The 20,076-nt window shown below is 56.1% G+C and overlaps 1 protein-coding gene across 1 annotated transcript in view; it reads right to left on the reverse strand.

Annotated features, from left to right (window-relative positions):
• EDA (ectodysplasin A) overlaps nucleotides 1–14,886 on the reverse strand; it is a 54,929-nt gene extending 40,043 nt beyond the window's left edge. Inside the window, exon 1 of the mRNA XM_089658858.1 lies at nucleotides 14,744–14,886. Within this exon, the coding sequence (XP_089514984.1) occupies nucleotides 14,744–14,852 (109 nt within the window). The 5' untranslated portion in view covers nucleotides 14,853–14,886. The remainder of the gene's footprint in view (nucleotides 1–14,743) is intronic.
• Nucleotides 14,887–20,076: the final 5,190 nt, after the last annotated feature.

Below are 20,076 nucleotides of genomic sequence, written 5' to 3' on the forward strand. Positions count from 1 at the left end.
GCGACTGGAGGAGGAGGGCGACGGCGGGCGACTGGAGGAGGAGGGCGACGGCGGGCGACGGCGGGCGACTGGAGGAGGAAGGCGACGGCGGGAGACTGGAGGAGGAAGGCGACGGCGGGCGACTGGAGGAGGAAGGCGACGGCGGGCGACTGGAGGAGGAAGGCGACGGCGGGCGACTGGAGGAGGAAGGCGACGGCGGGCGACTGGAGGAGGAAGGCGACGGCGGGCGACTGGAGGAGGAAGGCGACGGCGGGCGACTGGAGGAAGAGGGTGATGGCGGGCGACTGGAGGAAAGAGGTGAAGGGTGACAGGAGGGTGGCGGCAGGTGACTGGAGGAGGGCGACTGGAGGAAGGCGACGGCGGGCGACTGGAGGAGGAAGGCGACGGCGGGCGACTGGAGGAGGAAGGCGACGGCGGGCGACTGGAGGAGGAAGGCGACGGCGGGCGACTGGAGGAGGAAGGCGACGGCGGGCGACTGGAGGAGAAGGGCAACTGGAGGAGGAGGGTGACGGCGGGCGACTGGAGGAGGAGGGCGACGGCGGGCGACTGGAGGAGGAGGGCGACGGCGGGCGACTGGAGGAGGAGGGCGACGGCGGGCGACTGGAGGAGGAAGGCGACGGCGGGCGACTGGAGGAGGAAGGCGACGGAGGGCGACTGGAGGAGGAAGGCGACGGCGGGCGACTGGAGGAGGAAGGCGACGGCGGGCGACTGGAGGAGGAAGGCGACGGCGGGCGACTGGAGGAGGAAGGCGACGGCGGGCGACTGGAGGAGGAAGGCGACGGCGGGCGACTGGAGGAGGAAGGCGACGGCGGGAGACTGGAGGAGGAAGGCGACGGCGGGAGACTGGAGGAGGAAGGCGACGGCGGGAGACTGGAGGAGGAAAGCGACGGAGGGTGACTGGAGGAAGAGGGTGATGGTGGGCGACTGGAGGAAAGAGGTGAAGGGTGACTGGAGGGTGGCGGCAGGTGACTGGAGGAGGAAGGCGACGGCGGGCGACTGGAGGAGGAAGGCGACGGCGGGCGACTGGAGGAGGAAGGCGACGGCGGGCGACTGGAGGAGGAAGGCGACGGCGGGCGACTGGAGGAGGAAGGCGACGGCGGGCGACTGGAGGAGGAAGGCGACGGCGGGCGACTGGAGGAGAAGGGCAACTGGAGGAGGAGGGTGACGGCGGGCGACTGGAGGAGGAAGGCGACGGCGGGCGACTGGAGGAGGAAGGCGACGGCGGGAGACTGGAGGAGGAAGGCGACGGCGGGAGACTGGAGGAGGAAGGCGACGGCGGGAGACTGGAGGAGGAAGGCGACGGCGGGAGACTGGAGGAAGAGGGTGATGGTGGGCGACTGGAGGAAAGAGGTGAAGGGTGACTGGAGGGTGGCGGCAGGTGACTGGAGGAGGAAGGCGACGGCGGGCGACTGGAGGAGGAAGGCGACGGCGGGCGACTGGAGGAGGAAGGCGACGGCGGGCGACTGGAGGAGGAAGGCGACGGCGGGCGACTGGAGGAGGAAGGCGACGGCGGGCGACTGGAGGAGGAAGGCGACGGCGGGCGACTGGAGGAGAAGGGCAACTGGAGGAGGAAAGCGACGGAGGGCGACTGGAGGAAGAGGGTGATGGTGGGCGACTGGAGGAAAGAGGTGAAGGGTGACTGGAGGGTGGCGGCAGGTGACTGGAGGAGGAAGGCGACGGCGGGCGACTGGAGGAGGAAGGCGACGGCGGGCGACTGGAGGAGGAAGGCGACGGCGGGCGACTGGAGGAGGAAGGCGACGGCGGGCGACTGGAGGAGAAGGGCAACTGGAGGAGGAAAGCGACGGAGGGCGACTGGAGGAAGAGGGTGATGGCGGGCGACTGGAGGAAAGCGATGGAGGGTGACTGGAGGTGAAGGGTGACTGGAGGGTGGCGGCAGGTGACTGGAGGAGGAAGGTGACGGCTGGCGACTGGAGGAGGAAGGCGACGGCTGGCGACTGGAGGAGGAAGGCGACGGCTGGCGACTGGAGGAGGAAGGCGACGGCGGGCGACTGGAGGAGGAAGGCGACGGCGGGCGACTGGAGGAGGAAAGCGACGGCGGGCGACTGGAGGAGAAGGGCAACTGGAGGAGGAAAGCGACGGAGGGCGACTGGAGGAAGAGGGTGATGGCGGGCGACTGGAGGAAAGCGATGGAGGGTGACTGGAGGTGAAGGGTGACTGGAGGAGGAAGGCGACGGCTGGCGACTGGAGGAGGAAGGCGACGGCTGGCGACTGGAGGAGGAAGGCGACGGCTGGCGACTGGAGGAGGAAGGCGACGGCTGGCGACTGGAGGAGGGCGGCAAGTCCGGCTTTATTACGGCTCGTTAGCGTTTAGTTGTCCATTGTACTCACAAGGAGGAAACACAGCGATTCATTGCAGAATTGCCGTGGACACCGTGCTGGGCGGAGGAGGGGTGGATGCCGGCATCCGTCTTCCGGGTTCCGTTCCCTGCGACGTCGGGACGTACGGGGGACGGAACTGGCGGGAAATTTGAAAATGACAAAAAGTGACATTCACTAAATCCACTAAAATCACATAGTATAACATTCCTGTATCAAACCATTTCACATACATTTTGTCCCGAGTGCTTTGTCCGGCGCCCTGCCTGCATTTTTACCGCCCTTTCTGCCTGGAAGCTGAGAAACGTCCATGGCGTCCCTTGGGCTCGGGGCGCCTCCAGTTGAGTCCACCTTGGTCTCCACCTTCCACCTCCTTCAACACCGTTGCCTGCTTGAGGAAACCAAACCCTCCACGGATTCCCAGGCACCCAGAAGAACGTCGGAGGCCGTCACAAAGCGCGACCCCATTAACGATAATTGCTTTATCCTTCTGAAAACTCGGGATTAGCTTTAAGAATCGGCCGTCGTAAACAGGTCACCAGGCGGGTCCCCCGAGGGACCTAACAGGCCCCCGACTACAGATGAGGAAAGCCGGGTGAGACGAAAGCTGTGAGATCCATGAAACACCAAACCTGACCTTCTCTTTGTTCTGGGCCTTCACGTATTTTAAGGGGATTTACATGCATTTTTTTTTTTTTTTTGAGGAGGGAAAAGCGCAGTAGAAAGCCCCCACCAACCCCACCATAAATGAGGACAATATGTGGGGATTATTTTATCTTTTTACAAGCCCAATTTATAAGGTGCGTTTTTTTCGGAGATGAAGCCGGATTTGAAGGAACGGATGACATGATGAAAGAAAACGGAGCACTTTGAGAGAGGCTGGCCTCGCGTTTTAGGCCTAAGTGAGCCTTTTCGGGAAGGTGTGAAATCTCGCAGTTTGTCAATTTTTTTTTTTTTTCAACTAAATCCTTATGGCGAAAGGAACGATCCGCCGATTCCGACTACCATCTGAGGGCCATCGCACGCATGAACGCCATTCCCAGGTAGATTTATGCTCCTCTCCGTGATAAAGAGCTTAAAGACGCATTATGGCCGAATCTGGAGATGGCCGACCATGCAACGTAATACGGAGATGAAAGCTCTGCGGATCCACAAGCGCTTTACGGCGCGGTAATGAATCTTCCAGGTTTTCACAGCTTCTGCGCCTAAAAAACACACCAGGCCTTGTGTATGAAGGAATCCATCTATTCAGACAGAGGTCCTCCCTATAGACCAAGGGTCTCTCAACCAGGGTTCCTCCACAGGTTGCTAGGGATTCATGGAGCAATTTCTGCCTCTCAGGTTCCCAGTCAGGGGTGGTCAACTCATGGGGCCCCCGGGCAATAGGGGATCATGGGGCCCCTGTGTCCTCACCCACACCCAAAAAAAAAAAAAACACCAGGCCTTGTGTATGAAGTATATGAAGGAATCCATCTATTCAGACAGAGGTCCTCCCTATAGACCAAGGGTCTCTCAACCAGGGTTCCTCCACAGGTTGCTAGGGATTCATGGAGCAATTTCTGCCTCTCAGGTTCCCAGTCAGGGGTGGACTGACCACTCATGGGACCCCCGGGCAATAGGGGATCATGGGGCCCCTGTGTCCTCACCCACACCCAAAAAAAAAAAAACCACCAGGCCTTGTGTATGAAGTGTATGAAGGAATCCATCTATTCAGACAGAGGTCCTCCCTATAGACCAAGGGTCTCTCCACAGGTTGCTAGGGATTCATGGAGCAATTTCTGCCTCTCAGGTTCCCAGTCAGGGGCGGACAACTCATGGGGCCCCCGGGCAATAGGGGATCATGGGGCCCCTGTGTCCTCACCCACACCCAAAAAAAAAAAAAAAACACCAGGCCTTGTGTATGAAGTGTATGAAGGAATCCATCTATTCAGAGGTCCTCCCTATAGACCAAGGGTCTCTCAACTGGGGTTCCTCCACAGGTTGCTAGGGATTCATGGAGCAATTTCTGCCTCTCAGATAGGTTCCCAGTCAGGGGTGGACTGACCACTCATGGGACCCCCGGGCAATAGGGGATCATGGGGCCCCTGTGTCCTCACCCACACCCAAAAAAAAAAAAACACCAGGCCTTGTGTATGAAGTATATGAAGGAATCCATCTATTCAGACAGAGGTCCTCCCTATAGACCAAGGGTCTCTCAACCGGGGTTCCTCCACAGGTTGCTAGGGATTCATGGAGCAATTTCTGCCTCTCAGATAGGTTCCCAGTCAGGGGCGGACAACTCATGGGGCCCCCGGGCAATAGGGGATCATGGGGCCCCTGTGTCCTCACCCACACCCAAAAAAAAAAAAAAAAACACCAGGCCTTGTGTATGAAGTGTATGAAGGAATCCATCTATTCAGACAGAGGTCCTCCCTATAGACCAAGGGTCTCTCAACCAGGGTTCCTCCACAGGTTGCTAGGGATTCATGGAGCAATTTCTGCCTCTCAGATAGGTTCCCAGTCAGGGGTGGACTGACCACTCATGGGACCCCCAGGCAATAGGGGATCATGGGGCCCCTGTGTCCTCACCCACACCCAAAAAAAAACAAAAAACACACCAGGCCTTGTGTATGAAGTATATGAAGGAATCCATCTATTCAGACAGCAGAGGTCCTCCCTATAGACCAAGAGTCTCTCCACAGGTTGCTAGGGATTCATGGAGCAATTTCTTCCTCTCAGGTTCCCAGTCAGGAGCGGACTGACAACTCATGGGGCCCCCGGGCAATAGGGGATCATGGGGCCCCTGTGTCCTCACCCACACCCAAAAAAAAAGCCTATGAAAAAGGTACCAGAGGCATCTCATGGGGCCCCTAGGCAATAGGGGATCATGGGGCCCCTGTGTCCTTGCCCAAACTCAAAAAAGCCTATGAAAAAGGTACCAGGGGCATCTCATGGGGCCCCCTACTGACCCAGAGCCCTCAGGCAGTGCCAGAGTTCCCAAATGGTCAGTCCGCTCCTGTTCCCAGTGACACCACTGATCTATTTAGCCATCTGTAAGGGGGTAATTCTTCCAAATCACCACAAGTGTAAGGAGTAGTCTTCCCGCGAGGCAGGGGTCTTTGAACTTTCTAAAGAGAGGGCCAGTTTACTGTCTGTCAGACTTTAGGGGTTTGTGGCCAGTGGGTAGGAAATATACCGGCATCAGTGGGAATAGAAAAAAATTATATAGCGTCTGTGGTCAGTAGGAGGGGGAATGTGGGAGGAATAGCGCCCCGTCGTTGGTGTCAGCGGGAGGAATAGCGCCCCGTCGTTGGTGTCAGCGGGAGGAATAGCGCCCCGTCGTTGGTGTCAGCGGGAGGAATAGCGCCCCGTCGTTGGTGTCAGCGGGAGGAATAGCGCCCCGTCGTTGGTGTCAGCGGGAGGAATAGCGCCCCGTCGTTGGTGTCAGCGGGAGGAATAGCGCCCCGTCGTTGGTGTCAGCGGGAGGAATAGCGCCCCGTCGTTGGTGTCAGCGGGAGGAATAGCGCCCCGTCGTTGGTGTCAGCGGGAGGAATAGCGCCCCGTCGTTGGTGTCAGCGGGAGGAATAGCGCCCCGTCGTTGGTGTCAGCGGGAGGAATAGCGCCCCGTCGTTGGTGTCAGCGGGAGGAATAGCGCCCCGTCGTTGGTGTCAGCGGGAGGAATAGCGCCCCGTCGTTGGTGTCAGCGGGAGGAATAGCGCCCCGTCGTTGGTGTCAGCGGGAGGAATAGCGCCCCGTCGTTGGTGTCAGCGGGAGGAATAGCGCCCCGTCGTTGGTGTCAGCGGGAGGAATAGCGCCCCGTCGTTGGTGTCAGCGGGAGGAATAGCGCCCCGTCGTTGGTGTCAGCGGGAGGAATAGCGCCCCGTCGTTGGTGTCAGCGGGAGGAATAGCGCCCCGTCGTTGGTGTCAGCGGGAGGAATAGCGCCCCGTCGTTGGTGTCAGCGGGAGGAATAGCGCCCCGTCGTTGGTGTCAGCGGGAGGAATAGCGCCCCGTCGTTGGTGTCAGCGGGAGGAATAGCGCCCCGTCGTTGGTGTCAGCGGGAGGAATAGCGCCCCGTCGTTGGTGTCAGCGGGAGGAATAGCGCCCCGTCGTTGGTGTCAGCGGGAGGAATAGCGCCCCGTCGTTGGTGTCAGCGGGAGGAATAGCGCCCCGTCGTTGGTGTCAGCGGGAGGAATAGCGCCCCGTCGTTGGTGTCAGCGGGAGGAATAGCGCCCCGTCGTTGGTGTCAGCGGGAGGAATAGCGCCCCGTCGTTGGTGTCAGCGGGAGGAATAGCGCCCCGTCGTTGGTGTCAGCGGGAGGAATAGCGCCCCGTCGTTGGTGTCAGCGGGAGGAATAGCGCCCCGTCGTTGGTGTCAGCGGGAGAAATAGCGCCCCGTCGTTGGTGTCAGCGGGAGAAATAGCGCCCCGTCGTTGGTGTCAGCGGGAGGAATAGCGCCCCGTCGTTGGTGTCAGCGGGAGGAATAGCGCCCCGTCGTTGGTGTCAGCGGGAGGAATAGCGCCCCGTCGTTGGTGTCAGCGGGAGGAATAGCGCCCCATCATTGGTGTCAGCGGGAGGAATAGCGCCCCATCATTGGTGTCAGCGGGAGGAATAGCGCCCCATCATTGGTGTCAGCGGGAGGAATAGCGCCCCATCATTGGTGTCAGCGGGAGGAATAGCGCCCCATCATTGGTGTCAGCGGGAGGAATAGTGTCCGCATTGCCAATGCACAAAACAGACATACACCAGCACATCACAACACGTATGGCAGTTCACGTGTAATATGAAGGCAAACATGGCTCCCGTAAAGCACCAGTAGGAGACAAATCCCACCAAAGAGAAGAGTTGGAACAATAAAAGGGATTTTGGCTTTATAGGAGGGGTCCAGGCGTGGTGCGTTGGACGTATGTCGGAGTCGGAGGGCCCCTGAAGATGACCAGCAAAGCAATGTCAGGACCAATGAATATTTCTAGATGTTTCCAATGACTTTTGGAGTTCAGCTCCACATAGAAAAAAAAATAAATCAGGTGTCCTGGGGCTGTGCTGTGTGTCAGAGCTGTGTAAATCTCAGGACTGGATGGACAGCCATAAAAGCCGATGCCTGGAGTTCAGCTTCAATCAGAAGTCCCCACGCCTTGCTGCTGCCAGGTATTTGCACGCTCACATGTGATAATATCACGGATTCCAGCGATGAAGACTGACTTCTGCTTCTCCAAATCTCCAATCTGAGAGATTTCCACATGGAACATTAATCCGAACAGCAACAACGAGGGAGGGGAACATGCCTCTGCCACATCCAACGCAATGAGAAAGTGTTCCCTCCCCACGTGGGAAGATTAATACCGTGTGCCGCCATGTCTTGTACAATCCCGTCATTGGAAGTCCTGCCAAGGCCTGCACATGCCTGACAACCGACCTTCCTAAACGGGATCCTTCCACCGCTCTGCGCTCCGCACAGCAGACCAGCGTCACCGAGAGGCAACCTGGGAATAAAGTCACTACCATTGATAGACACCTTCTGTGCTGCAGGATCCTCCCCCCCCTATACTTAGCTGAGCCCGATCCGGAGGATGGAGGCTCAATGATGGAAGTGGGGAGGGAAGGCTCGGCGAGGGAGGTGGGGAGGGAAGGCTCGGCGAGGGAGGTGGGGAGGGAAGGCTCGGCGAGGGAGGTGGGGAGGAAAGGCTCGGCGAGGGAGGTGGCGAGGGAAGGCTCGGCGATGGAGGTGGGGAGGGAAGGCACGGCGATGGAAGTGGGGAGGGAAGGCTCGGCGATGGTGGTGATGTGGGGAGGTTGATTGACAGAGGTGGAGGGGGAAAGCTCATTGACGGAGGTGGAGGGAGAAAGCTCATTGACGGAGGTGGAGGGGGAAAGCTCATTGACGGAGGTGGAGGGGGAAAGCTCATTGACGGAGGTGGAGGGGGAAGGCTCATTGACGGAGGTGGAGGGGGAAGGCTCATTGACGGAGGTGGAGGGGGAGGGCTCATTGACGGAGGTGGAGGGGGAGGGCTCATTGACGGAGGTGGAGGGGGAGGGCTCATTGAGGGAGGTGGAGGGGGAGGGCTCATTGAGGGAGGTGGAGGGGGAGGGCTCATTGAGGGAGGTGGAGGGGGAGGGCTCATTGAGGGAGGTGGAGGGGGAGGGCTCATTGAGGGAGGTGGGAAGGGCTCATTGACAGAGGTGGGGAGGGCTCATTGACAGAGGTGGGGAGGGCTCATTGACAGAGGTGGGGAGGGCTCATTGACAGAGGTGGGGAGAGAAAGTTAATTGATGGAGGTCAGGAGGGGAGGCACATTGATGGAGGTGGGGAGTGAAGGTTCATTGATGCAGGTGGGGAGAAGAAGGCTCTTTAATGGAGGTGGGGAGGGAAGGTTCATTGATGCAGGTGGGGAGGGAAGGCTCATTGATGGAGGTGGGGAGGGAAGGCTCATTGATGGAGGCGGGGAGGGAAGGCTCATTGATGGAGGCGGGGAGGGGAGGCTCATTGATGGAGGCGAGGCTGGGGTGTGTAGTCCGATCAAATAGAAGAACTACTAGAGCTCAAATTTTTTAAAAAGTGAATGCTGGTTCTGATAGAAAGGTGTCAGAACAGAGGGCATCACAGTTTGCTGTGTGGGGGGGGCTGTGTAGCCGCAGATCGGTCAGGGTGCCCATGCTGACCCGTGTCCACAGTCAAAAGTGCCTACAATAGGCACGTGAGCATCAGAACTCTGCAAAAACAGTTCAAAAATGGTCCGAAGGAACACAACAAGTTTGAGGTGTTGACGTGGCCTCCAAATTCTCCAGATTTTAATCCAATCGAGCATCTGTGGGATGTGCTGGAAAAACAAGTCCAATCCATGGAGGCCCCAACTCAGAACTCATGGGACTTAAAGGATCTCCTACTGACAGCTTGGTGCCAGATACCACAGCGTACCTTCAGAGGTCTAGTGGCGTCCATGTCTCGACAAGTCAGGAGACCTACTCAATATTAGGCGGGTGGTCATAAAGATGATTGGCTGATCGGTGTATGTGGCCACCAACACACCCAGGAGCACAATCCAAGCATTTATTCGATGATGACATGACAGTGTGAAGGTGCAACATTTCAGGGCCATGCAGGACGTCTTCATCAAGGATGATTTACCATCAATGGATGTCTTGTCCAGACATTTTTGGGTACATTGGATGAAGATAACCACAAGTCTGGGTAGCTGCCAATGTGGAAGCCAATCAGCCTTTCAAATGCCAAATGTTGGGCTTACCCGCTTTGGGCCCACTTTCATTCACAAATTCCAAATGGTCGATTCAGTCTTCCTGTATATCACATCCAGTCCTCCATGTCTACAATCATTACCCCATCGTCCAATCATCTCAGTCAGTGAAGCTCAGTACTCAGGTTACGTTCTCCAACCTAGGTTAACCCCCCTCTCCTCCGCAGACACGTATTTATATCGATCCAACAGCCATAAAGTATTTGTCTACATCAAGCGCCGCAAGTCTCGCTGTCCTGGCCAAGACTGCACGTTACGGCCCCACAGGATTTCTAGGAGATATGATGAGAGACAATCCAATAGATGTCTACGAGGCTGTGATGAACAGGTGTGGGAGGGATGAGGGCGGACGATCGAGGTAAGGAATTGCGCAGGATCGGCCCGGAAAGTGAGACTTGTGGTGCTGGATGTAAACAAATACTGGAGACCATGGACATTGGACCAAGATACGTAATGCGCAGGCTAGACCAGGACCGTGAGACTTGCGGCGTTGGGTGTAAATACTGGAGGCCATCAGATCAAGATAAGTAATGCTCAGGCTTAACCAAGACTGTGAGACTGGATGTAAACAAATACTGGAGGCCATGGCCATCGGATCAGGATAAGTAATGCGCAGGTTTGGCCAGGATAGTGAGACTTCTGGTGCTGGATGTAAACAAATACTGGAGACCATGGCCATTGGACCAAGATACGAATGCGCAGGCTCGACCAAAACAGTGAGACTTGTGGCGCTGGGTGTAAATACTGGAGGCCATGGCCATCAGATAAAGATAGGTAATGCATAGGCTTGGCTAGAACAGTTTGATGTAAACAGATACCAGAGGCCATGGTCATCGGATCAACCTTAGTAATGCACAGGTTTGGCCAGGACCCATGAGACTCGTGGCGTTGGATGTAAACAAATACTGGAGGCCATGGGATCAAGATAAGTAATGCGCAGGCTTGACCAGGACCGTGAGACTTGTGGCGCTGGGTGTAAATACTGGAGGCATCAGATCAAGAGAAGAAATGCTCAGGCTTAGCCAAGACTGAGACTTGTGACGCTGGATGTAAACAAATACTGGAGACCATGGCCATTGGATCAAAGTAATGCTCAGGCTTAACCAGGACTGTGAGACTTGTGGCGCTGGATGTAAACAAATACCAGAGGCCATAGCCATCAGATCAAGATAAGTAATGCGCAGGTTTGGCCAGGACCGTGAGACTTGTGGCTCTGGATGTAAACAAATACTGGAGGCCATGACCATTGGATCTAAGCAATGTGCAGGCTTGGCCAGGAGTTGTGTGGCGCTGGATGTAAAATAATGGAGACAATGGTCATCAGATCAAGATAAGTAGTGCGCAGGCTTGGCCAGAATAGTGAGACTTGTGACACTGGATGTAAACAAATACTGGAGGCCATGACCATCAGATCAAGTAATGCGCAGGCTCGTCCAGGACAGTGAGACTCATGGAGCTGGATGTAAACCAATACTGGAGGCCATGACCATCGGATCAAGTAATGCACAGGCTTGGCCAAGACAGTGAGACTTGTGGCGCTGGATGTAAACAAACACCAGAGGGCAGGTCCATCAGATGAAGGTAAGTATACAGATGTGGAGGGGGAAGGGTGGATATCAGTTGCCTATAAAGCAGAGCTCAGATTTGGAGACAGAAAAGCAGCACAAAAAGCCAACTAGGCGTGCTGCTGTGCGAACAAGAGATATTCTGACAGAAAGACAAGCAGAGTGACAGAGATACGGAACTCATTCATCCGCTGCTTCTTCTTTCACTGTCCAATCCAAGGACTGGGGGGAGGGGGACAAAACCTGAAAGTGCCAAGAACATCAGGGCTGTGCAAATCTGAGGACAGAATGGACAGACATACAAATATTCTGAATAGAAAACTCCTCCCTTATATGTTTGTAATTTGTGTCCTCAGAGATCAGCCTGGATTTCAGCTTTACGGAATCCAGGACTTGATATATGACAACGCCTTCTGGAATGCTTCTCATCCCAGGTCATGCAAGCAACGAAAACAGAGCAGACCCCAGACATTACTAGTACCCCCGCAGATCACCCATCAGAGCAGACCCCAGACATTACTAGTACCCCCGCAGATCACCCCCCAGACATTACTAGTACCCCCGCAGATCACCCCTCAGAGCAGACCCCAGACATTACTAGTACCCCCGCAGATCACCCATCAGAGCAGACCCCAGACATTACTAGTACCCCCGCAGATCACCCATCAGAGCAGCCCCCAGACATTACTAGTACCCCCGCAGATCACCCATCAGAGCAGCCCCCAGACATTACTAGTACCCCCGCAGATCACCCATCAGAGCAGACCCCAAACATTACTAGTACCCCCGCAGATCACCCATCAGAGCAAACCCCAGACATTACTAGTACCCCCGCAGATCACCCATCAGAGCAAACCCCAGACATTACTAGTACCCACGCAGATCACCTCTCAGAGCAGACCCCAGACATTACTAGTACCCCCACAGATCACCCATCAGAGTAGCCCCCCCCAGACATTACTAGTACCCCCGCAGATCACCCATCAGAGCAAACCCCAGACATTACTAGTACCCCCGCAGATCACCCATCATAGTAGCCCCCCCAGACATTACTAGTACCCCCGCAGATCACCCATCAGACATTACTAGTACCCCCGCAGATAACCATCAGAGCAAACCCCAGACATTACTAGTACCCCCGCAGATCACCCATCAGAACAGACCCCAGACATTACTAGTACCCCCGCAGATAACCATCAGAGCAAACCCCAGACATTACTAGTACCCCCGCAGATTACCCATCAGAGCGGCCCCCAGACATTACTAGTACCCCCGCAGATCACCTATAAGAGCAGACCCCCCAGACATTACTAGTACCCCCGCGGATCACCCATAAGAGCAGACCCCAGACATTACTAGTACCCCCGCAGATCACCCATCAGAGCGGCCCCCAGACATTACTAGTACCCCCGCAGATCACCCATCAGAGCGGCCCCCAGACATTACTAGTACCCCCGCAGATCACCCATCAGAGCGGCCCCCAGACATTACTAGTACCCCCGCAGATCACCCATCAGAGCGGCCCCCAGACATTACTAGTACCCCCGCAGATCACCTATCAGAGCAGCCCCCAGACATTACTAGCACCCCTGCAGATCACCCATCAGAGCAGACCCCAGGCATTACTAGTACCCCCGCAGATCACCCATCAGAGCAAACCCCAGACATTACTAGTACCCCCGCAGATCACCCATCAGAGCAAACCCCAGACATTACTAGCACCCCCGCAGATCACCCATCAAAGCAGACCCCAGACATTACTAGCACCCCCGCAGATCACCCATCAGAGCAGACCCCAGACATTACTAGTACCCCCGCAGATCACCCATCAGAGCAGACCCCAGACATTACTAGTACACCCGCAGATCACCTATCAGAGCAGACCCCAGGCATTACTAGTACCCCTGCAGATCACCCATCAGAGCAGACCCCAGACATTACTAGTACCCCCGCAGATCACCTCTCAGAGCAGACCCCAGACATTACTAGTACCCCTGCAGATCACCTCTCAGAGCAGACCCCCAGACATTACTAGTACCCCCAAAGATCACCCATCAGAGTAGCCCCCCCCCAGACATTACTAGTACCCCCGCAGATCACCCATCAGAACAGACCCCAGACATTACTAGTACCCCCGCAGATCACCTCTCAGAGCAGACCCCAGACATTACTAGTACCCCCGCAGATCACCCATCAGAGCGGCCCCCAGACATTACTAGTAGCCCCGCAGATCACCCATCAGAGCGGCCCCCAGACATTACTAGTACCCCCGCAGATCACCCATCAGAACAGACCCCAGACATTACTAGTAGCCCCGCAGATCACCCATCAGAGCGGCCCCCAGACATTACTAGTACCCCCGCAGATCACCCATCAGAGCAGACCCCAGACATTACTAGTAGCCCCGCAGATCACCCATCAGAGCGGCCCCCAGACATTACTAGTAGCCCCGCAGATTACCCATCAGAGCGGCCCCCAGACATTACTAGTAGCCCCGCAGATTACCCATCAGAGCGGCCCCCAGACATTACTAGTACACCTGCAGATTACCCATCAGAGCGGCCCCCAGACATTACTAGTACACCTGCAGATCACCCCTCAGAGCGGCCCCCAGACATTACTAGTACCCCTGCAGATCACCCCTCAGAGCAGACCCCAGACATTACTAGTACCCCCGCAGATCACCCATCAGAGCAGCCCCCAGACATTACTAGTACCCCCGCAGATCACCCATCAGAGCAGCCCCCAGACATTACTAGTACCCCCGCAGATCACCCCCCAGACATTACTAGTACCCCCGCAGATCACCCCCCAGACATTACTAGTACCCCCGCAGATCACCCCCCAGACATTACTAGTACCCCCGCAGATCACCCCTCAGAGCAGACCCCAGACATTACTAGTACCCCCGCAGATCACCCATCAGAGCAGCCCCCAGACATTACTAGTACCCCCGCAGATCACCCATCAGAGCAGCCCCCAGACATTACTAGTACCCCCGCAGATCACCCCTCAGAGCAGACCCCAGACATTACTAGTACCCCCGCAGATCACCCATCAGAGCAGACCCCAGACATTACTAGTACCCCCGCAGATCACCCATCAGAGCAGCCCCCAGACATTACTAGTACCCCCGCAGATCACCCATCAGAGCAGCCCCCAGACATTACTAGTACCCCCGCAGATCACCCATCAGAGCAGACCCCAGACATTACTAGTACCCCCGCAGATCACCCATCAGAGCAGCCCCCAGACATTACTAGTACCCCCGCAGATCACCCATCAGAGCAGACCCCAGACATTACTAGTACCCCCGCAGATCACCCATCAGAGCGGCCCCCAGACATTACTAGTACCCCCGCAGATCACCCATCAGAGCAGACCCCAGACATTACTAGTACCCCCGCAGATCACCCATCAGAGCGGCCCCCAGACATTACTAGTACCCCCGCAGATCACTTATCAGAGCAGACCCCAGACATTACTAGTACCCCGCAGATCACCCATCAGAGCGGCCCCCAGACATTACTAGTACACATCTCCCTCCATATATGAAGACAGAAGCCGCCATGTCCCCCCATAGTGACTGCGGGACCCTCAGAGCACACTTACTCTCAGAGCCTTCGCTGCCCTTGTTCCTCCTCGCCCTCCGCAGGTGCCGGCTCTCCTCCTCCAGGTAGGACAAGTCTTCGGGGCTGAAGCCGTGTATGATGGGCGCCATCTGCAAGACATGGAAACAACATGGCGACTTCAGTACACAATGATAGTTCTATGGGACAGGGAAGGAGAACAACATCATTGGTGTCAGTGGGAGGAATAGTGCCTCATCATTGGTGTCAGTGGGAGGAATAGTGCCCCATCGCTGGTGTCAGTGGGAGGAATAGTGCCCCATCGCTGGTGTCAGTGGGGGGAATAGTGCCCCATCGCTGGTGTCAGTGGGGGGAATAGTGCCCCATCGTTGGTGTCAGTGGGGGGAATAGTGCCCCATCGTTGGTGTCAGTGGGGGGAATAGTGCCCCATCGTTGGTGTCAGTGGGGGGAATAGTGCCCCATCGTTGGTGTCAGTGGGGGGAATAGTGCCCCATCGTTGGTGTCAGTGGGGGGAATAGTGCCCCATCGTTGGTGTCAGTGGGGGGAATAGTGCCCCATCGTTGGTGTCAGTGGGGGGAATAGTGCCCCATCGTTGGTGTCAGTGGGGGGAATAGTGCCCCATCGTTGGTGTCAGTGGGGGGAATAGTGCCCCATCGTTGGTGTCAGTGGGGGGAATAGTGCCCCATCGTTGGTGTCAGTGGGGGGAATAGTGCCCCATCGTTGGTGTCAGTGGGGGGAATAGTGCCCCATCGTTGGTGTCAGTGGGGGGAATAGTGCCCCATCGTTGGTGTCAGTGGGGGGAATAGTGCCCCATCGTTGGTGTCAGTGGGGGGAATAGTGCCCCATCGTTGGTGTCAGTGGGGGGAATAGTGCCCCATCGTTGGTGTCAGTGGGGGGAATAGTGCCCCATCGTTGGTGTCAGTGGGGGGAATAGTGCCCCATCGTTGGTGTCAGTGGGGGGAATAGTGCCCCATCGTTGGTGTCAGTGGGGGGAATAGTGCCCCATCGTTGGTGTCAGTGGGGGGAATAGTGCCCCATCGTTGGTGTCAGTGGGGGGAATAGTGCCCCATCGTTGGTGTCAGTGGGGGGAATAGTGCCCCATCGTTGGTGTCAGTGGGGGGAATAGTGCCCCATCGTTGGTGTCAGTGGGGGGAATAGTGCCCCATCGTTGGTGTCAGTGGGGGGAATAGTGCCCCATCGTTGGTGTCAGTGGGAGGAATAGTGCCCCATCGTTGGTGTCAGTGGGAGGAATAGTGCCCCATCGTTGGTGTCAGTGGGGGGAATAGTGTCCCATCGTTGGTGTCAGTGGGGGGAATAGTGTCCCATCGTTGGTGTCAGTGGGAGGAATAGCGCCCCATCGTTGGTGTCAGTGGGAGGAATAGCGCCCCATCGTTGGTGTCAGTGGGAGGAATAGCGCCCCATCGTTGGTGTCAGTGGGAGGAATAGCGCCCCATCGTTGGTGTCAGTGGGAGGAATAGCGCCCCATCGTTGGTGTCAGTGGGAGGAATAGCGCCCCATCATTGGTGTCAGTGGGAGGAATAGCGCCCCATCATTGGTGTCAGTGGGAGGAATAGCGCCCCATCATTGGTGTCAGTGGGAGGAATAGCGCCCCATCATTGGTGTCAGTGGGGGGAATAGCGCCCCATCATTGGTGTCAGTGGGGGGAATAGCGCCCCATCATTGGTGTCAGTGGAGGAATAGCGCCCCATCATTGGTGTCAGTGGAGGAATAGCGCCCCATCATTGGTGTCAGTGGGAGGAATAGCGCCCCATCATTGGTGTCAGTGGGAGGAATAGCGCCCCATCATTGGTGTCAGTGGGAGGAATAGCGCCCCATCATTGGTGTCAGTGGGAGGAATAGCGCCCCATCATTGGTGTCAGTGGGAGGAATAGCGCCCCATCATTGGTATCAGTGGGAGGAATAGTGCTCCATCATTGGTGTCAGTGGGAGGCATAGTGCTCCTCAGGGGGTGGAGGGGGGTCCACTTTCAAGGGGTTGTGGGGGGGTCCGCCTTCAGGGGGTAGTCCATTTTTAGGAGGTAAGTGGGTGGGTCGGGGTCTGCTTCAAGGATTGCTCAGTGACATAAGAGGAAGGGAGGAGTCTAGCAATGGAAGGGAGGAGTCTAGCAATGGAAGGGAGGAGTCTAGCAATGGAAGGGAGGAGTCTAGCAATGGAAGGGCTGGAAGGTATTCTTACTATTTGCTGATGAAGATCACCCCCCCTCCCCCCCCCCACACACACAGAATGGGGCTGGATCCTGAATACTGTCCTCCAATCAGGCAGGAGGAGATTTGTACATTTCGGAGGGTTCAGGGAGAGGCGACTTTCCTCCAGCCAGCAGCTCCATTTCTGCCCAGACTTGACTCGTCGGAGGACTGGGAGCAGCTTGTTGTTTTAGTGACTGAGATGCTGGAAATGCCGGGGGCTGGGCTGCACCCCGGAAGTGAGGCGACGGAGGAAACCCGACCCATTGTTCCCGTAAACCAACAACGTCAAATTCCATCGACATGAATGTGTGAACTGATGACCCGGGAAAAGCTGCGCCGCAATGGAATGACACCGACGCAGGGCGGCGCGTTCTGCTCAGACATCCATCCATCCATCCATCCGCACTACCAGTGATCTATTGCTGGAAATGTGCAGATTTCCTCTGGCAGAAATGGTGACGATCTGACAAAATTCGACCCCCCCCCCCCCGGAATGTTCATCCTTGGCACAGACACACAGGGGGTACAATGGCAATTAAAGGGTTAATTGCCCAATCAGCGAGTTTGTTAGCTCTCAGCACGCGGCAGGCTATACACTGAGCCATGGGGAGCAGAAAAGAACTGTCAAAAGACCTGCGTAACAAGGTAATGGAACTTTACAAAGATGGAAAAGGATATAAAAAGATATCCAAAGCCTTGAATATGGCGGTCGGGGCTGTTCGCTCACTTACTAGGAAGTGGACGATTCGGGGAACTCTTGATACCGAGCCAAGGGTGGGCAGACCGAGAAGGATTGCAGCCAGGACTGCCAGAAGAATTGTTCGGGATACAAAGAACACCCCCCACAGGTCACCTCAGGAGAAATCCAGGCTCCTCTGGACAAAGACGGAGAGGTTGTTCCAAGGAGCGCAATACGACGATACTGGAACAAAAATGAGCTGCATGGTGGAGTTCCAAGAAAGAAACCTTTGATGTGACAATGCCACAAAAAAGCCCGGATGCAATATGGCCGACAACACCTGGACACGCCTCACCGGGCTTTTTAGTGAATAGTATCATCACTGATCACTGTATTAGTGTCACTAGTGATGTCCGTGGCAGTTAGTTTCCCCCGCAGCATCAGTTAGTGTCAGATTGCCCTCCGCACTATCACAATCCCACTGTAAGTCACTGAACACCGCCATTAGTAGTATAAAAAATACAGGATGGATGGAGACATGGAAGGATGGATGGATGGAAGGATGGATGGATGAATGGAGACATGGAAGGATGGATGGATGAATGGAGACAGGGAGAGAAAGATGGATGGAGACATGGAAGGATGGATGGAGACATGGAAACAGGGACGGATGGAGACAGGGAAGGATGGTAAGATGGAGACAAGGATGGATGGATGGATGAAGACATGGAAGGATGGATGAAGACATGGATGGAAGGATGGATGAAGACAAGGATGGATGGAAGGATGGATGAAGACATGGATGGATGGATGGATGAAGACATGGATGGATGGATGGATGAAGACAGGGATGGATGGATGGATGAAGACAGGGATGGATGGATGAAGACAGGGATGGATGGATGAAGACAGGGATGGATGGATGAAGACAGGGATGGATGGATGGATGAAGACAGGGATGGATGGATGGATGAAGACAGGGATGGATGAAGACAGGGATGGATGGAGACAGGGATGGATGGATGAAGACAGGGATGGATGAAGACATGGATGGATGGATGAAGACATGGAAGGATGGATGAAGACATGGAAGGATGGATGAAGACATGGAAGGATGGATGAAGACATGGAAGGATGGATGAAGACATGGAAGGATGGATGAAGACATGGAAGGATGGATGAAGACATGGAAGGATGGATGAAGACATGGAAGGATGAATGAAGACATGGAAGGATGGATGAAGACATGGAAGGATGGATGAAGACATGGAAGGATGGATGAAGACATGGAAGGATGGATGAAGACATGGAAGGATGGATGAAGACATGGAAGGATGAATGAAGACATGGAAGGATGGATGAAGACATGGAAGGATGGATGAAGACATGGAAGGATGGATGAAGACATGGAAGGATGAATGAAGACATGGAAGGATGAATGAAGACATGGAAGGATGGATGAAGACATGGAAGGATGGATGAAGACATGGAAGGATGGATGAAGACATGGAAGGATGAATGAAGACATGGAAGGATGGATGAAGACATGGAAGGATGGATGAAGACATGGAAGGATGGATGAAGACATGGAAGGATGGATGAAGACATGGAAGGATGGATGAAGACATGGAAGGATGAATGAAGACATGGAAGGATGGATGGAGTTTGCTGTGAATACTAAAAATGAATGAAACACGTTTTTCGGTTTGGGGCACTCAGACGCGGCGCGGTTCCACACTGCCAGACATAAGAAGCAAGAGCCGGAGCCGAGGAGGCCGAACCCGGAGAACATGCCGGGACAATTAGGACCGTTGCGGGGCGTTGTTGTGAGTACAGACACTTGTTGCTGACCATCCGCTGTCCTGCTGCGATGTGCGAATATTCATCAGATCACTCGAAGATCTGCTTGTACTCCGGGCAGCACAGAGGACGCCGACAACTAGGAGACCATGATTTGCTGCAGATCTCTCCATCAGAAGCCGGGCTGTGCAGAGGAAAATGACAGCCGAGGAAAGGGACAGGACACCCCGATGGCACAGGACACCCCGACCGGCACGGGACACCCCGACCGGCACGGGACACCCCGACCGGCACGGGACACCCCGACCGGCACGGGACACACCGACCGGCACGGGACACAGCGACCGGCACGGGACACCCCAACCGGCACGGGACACAGCGACCAGCACACCACAAGGCTACCGGCACGGGACACCCCGACCGGCACGGGACACGGCGACCGGCACGGGACACGGCGACCGGCACGGGACACGGCGACCGGCACGGGACACGGCGACCGGCACGGGACACGGCGACCGGCACGGGACACGGCGACCGGCACGGGACACAGCGACCGGCACGGGACACAGCGACCGGCACGGGACACAGCGACCGGCACGGGACACACCGACCGGCACGGGACACACCGACCGGCACGGGACACACCGACCGGCACGCTTTGATGATTTG

The sequence above is a fragment of the Staurois parvus genome, unplaced genomic scaffold (genome assembly GCF_062004578.1).
Source record: "Staurois parvus isolate SC_StPar_1 unplaced genomic scaffold, SC_StPar_1.0 ptg001106l, whole genome shotgun sequence".
Lineage (NCBI taxonomy): Eukaryota > Metazoa > Chordata > Amphibia > Anura > Ranidae > Staurois > Staurois parvus.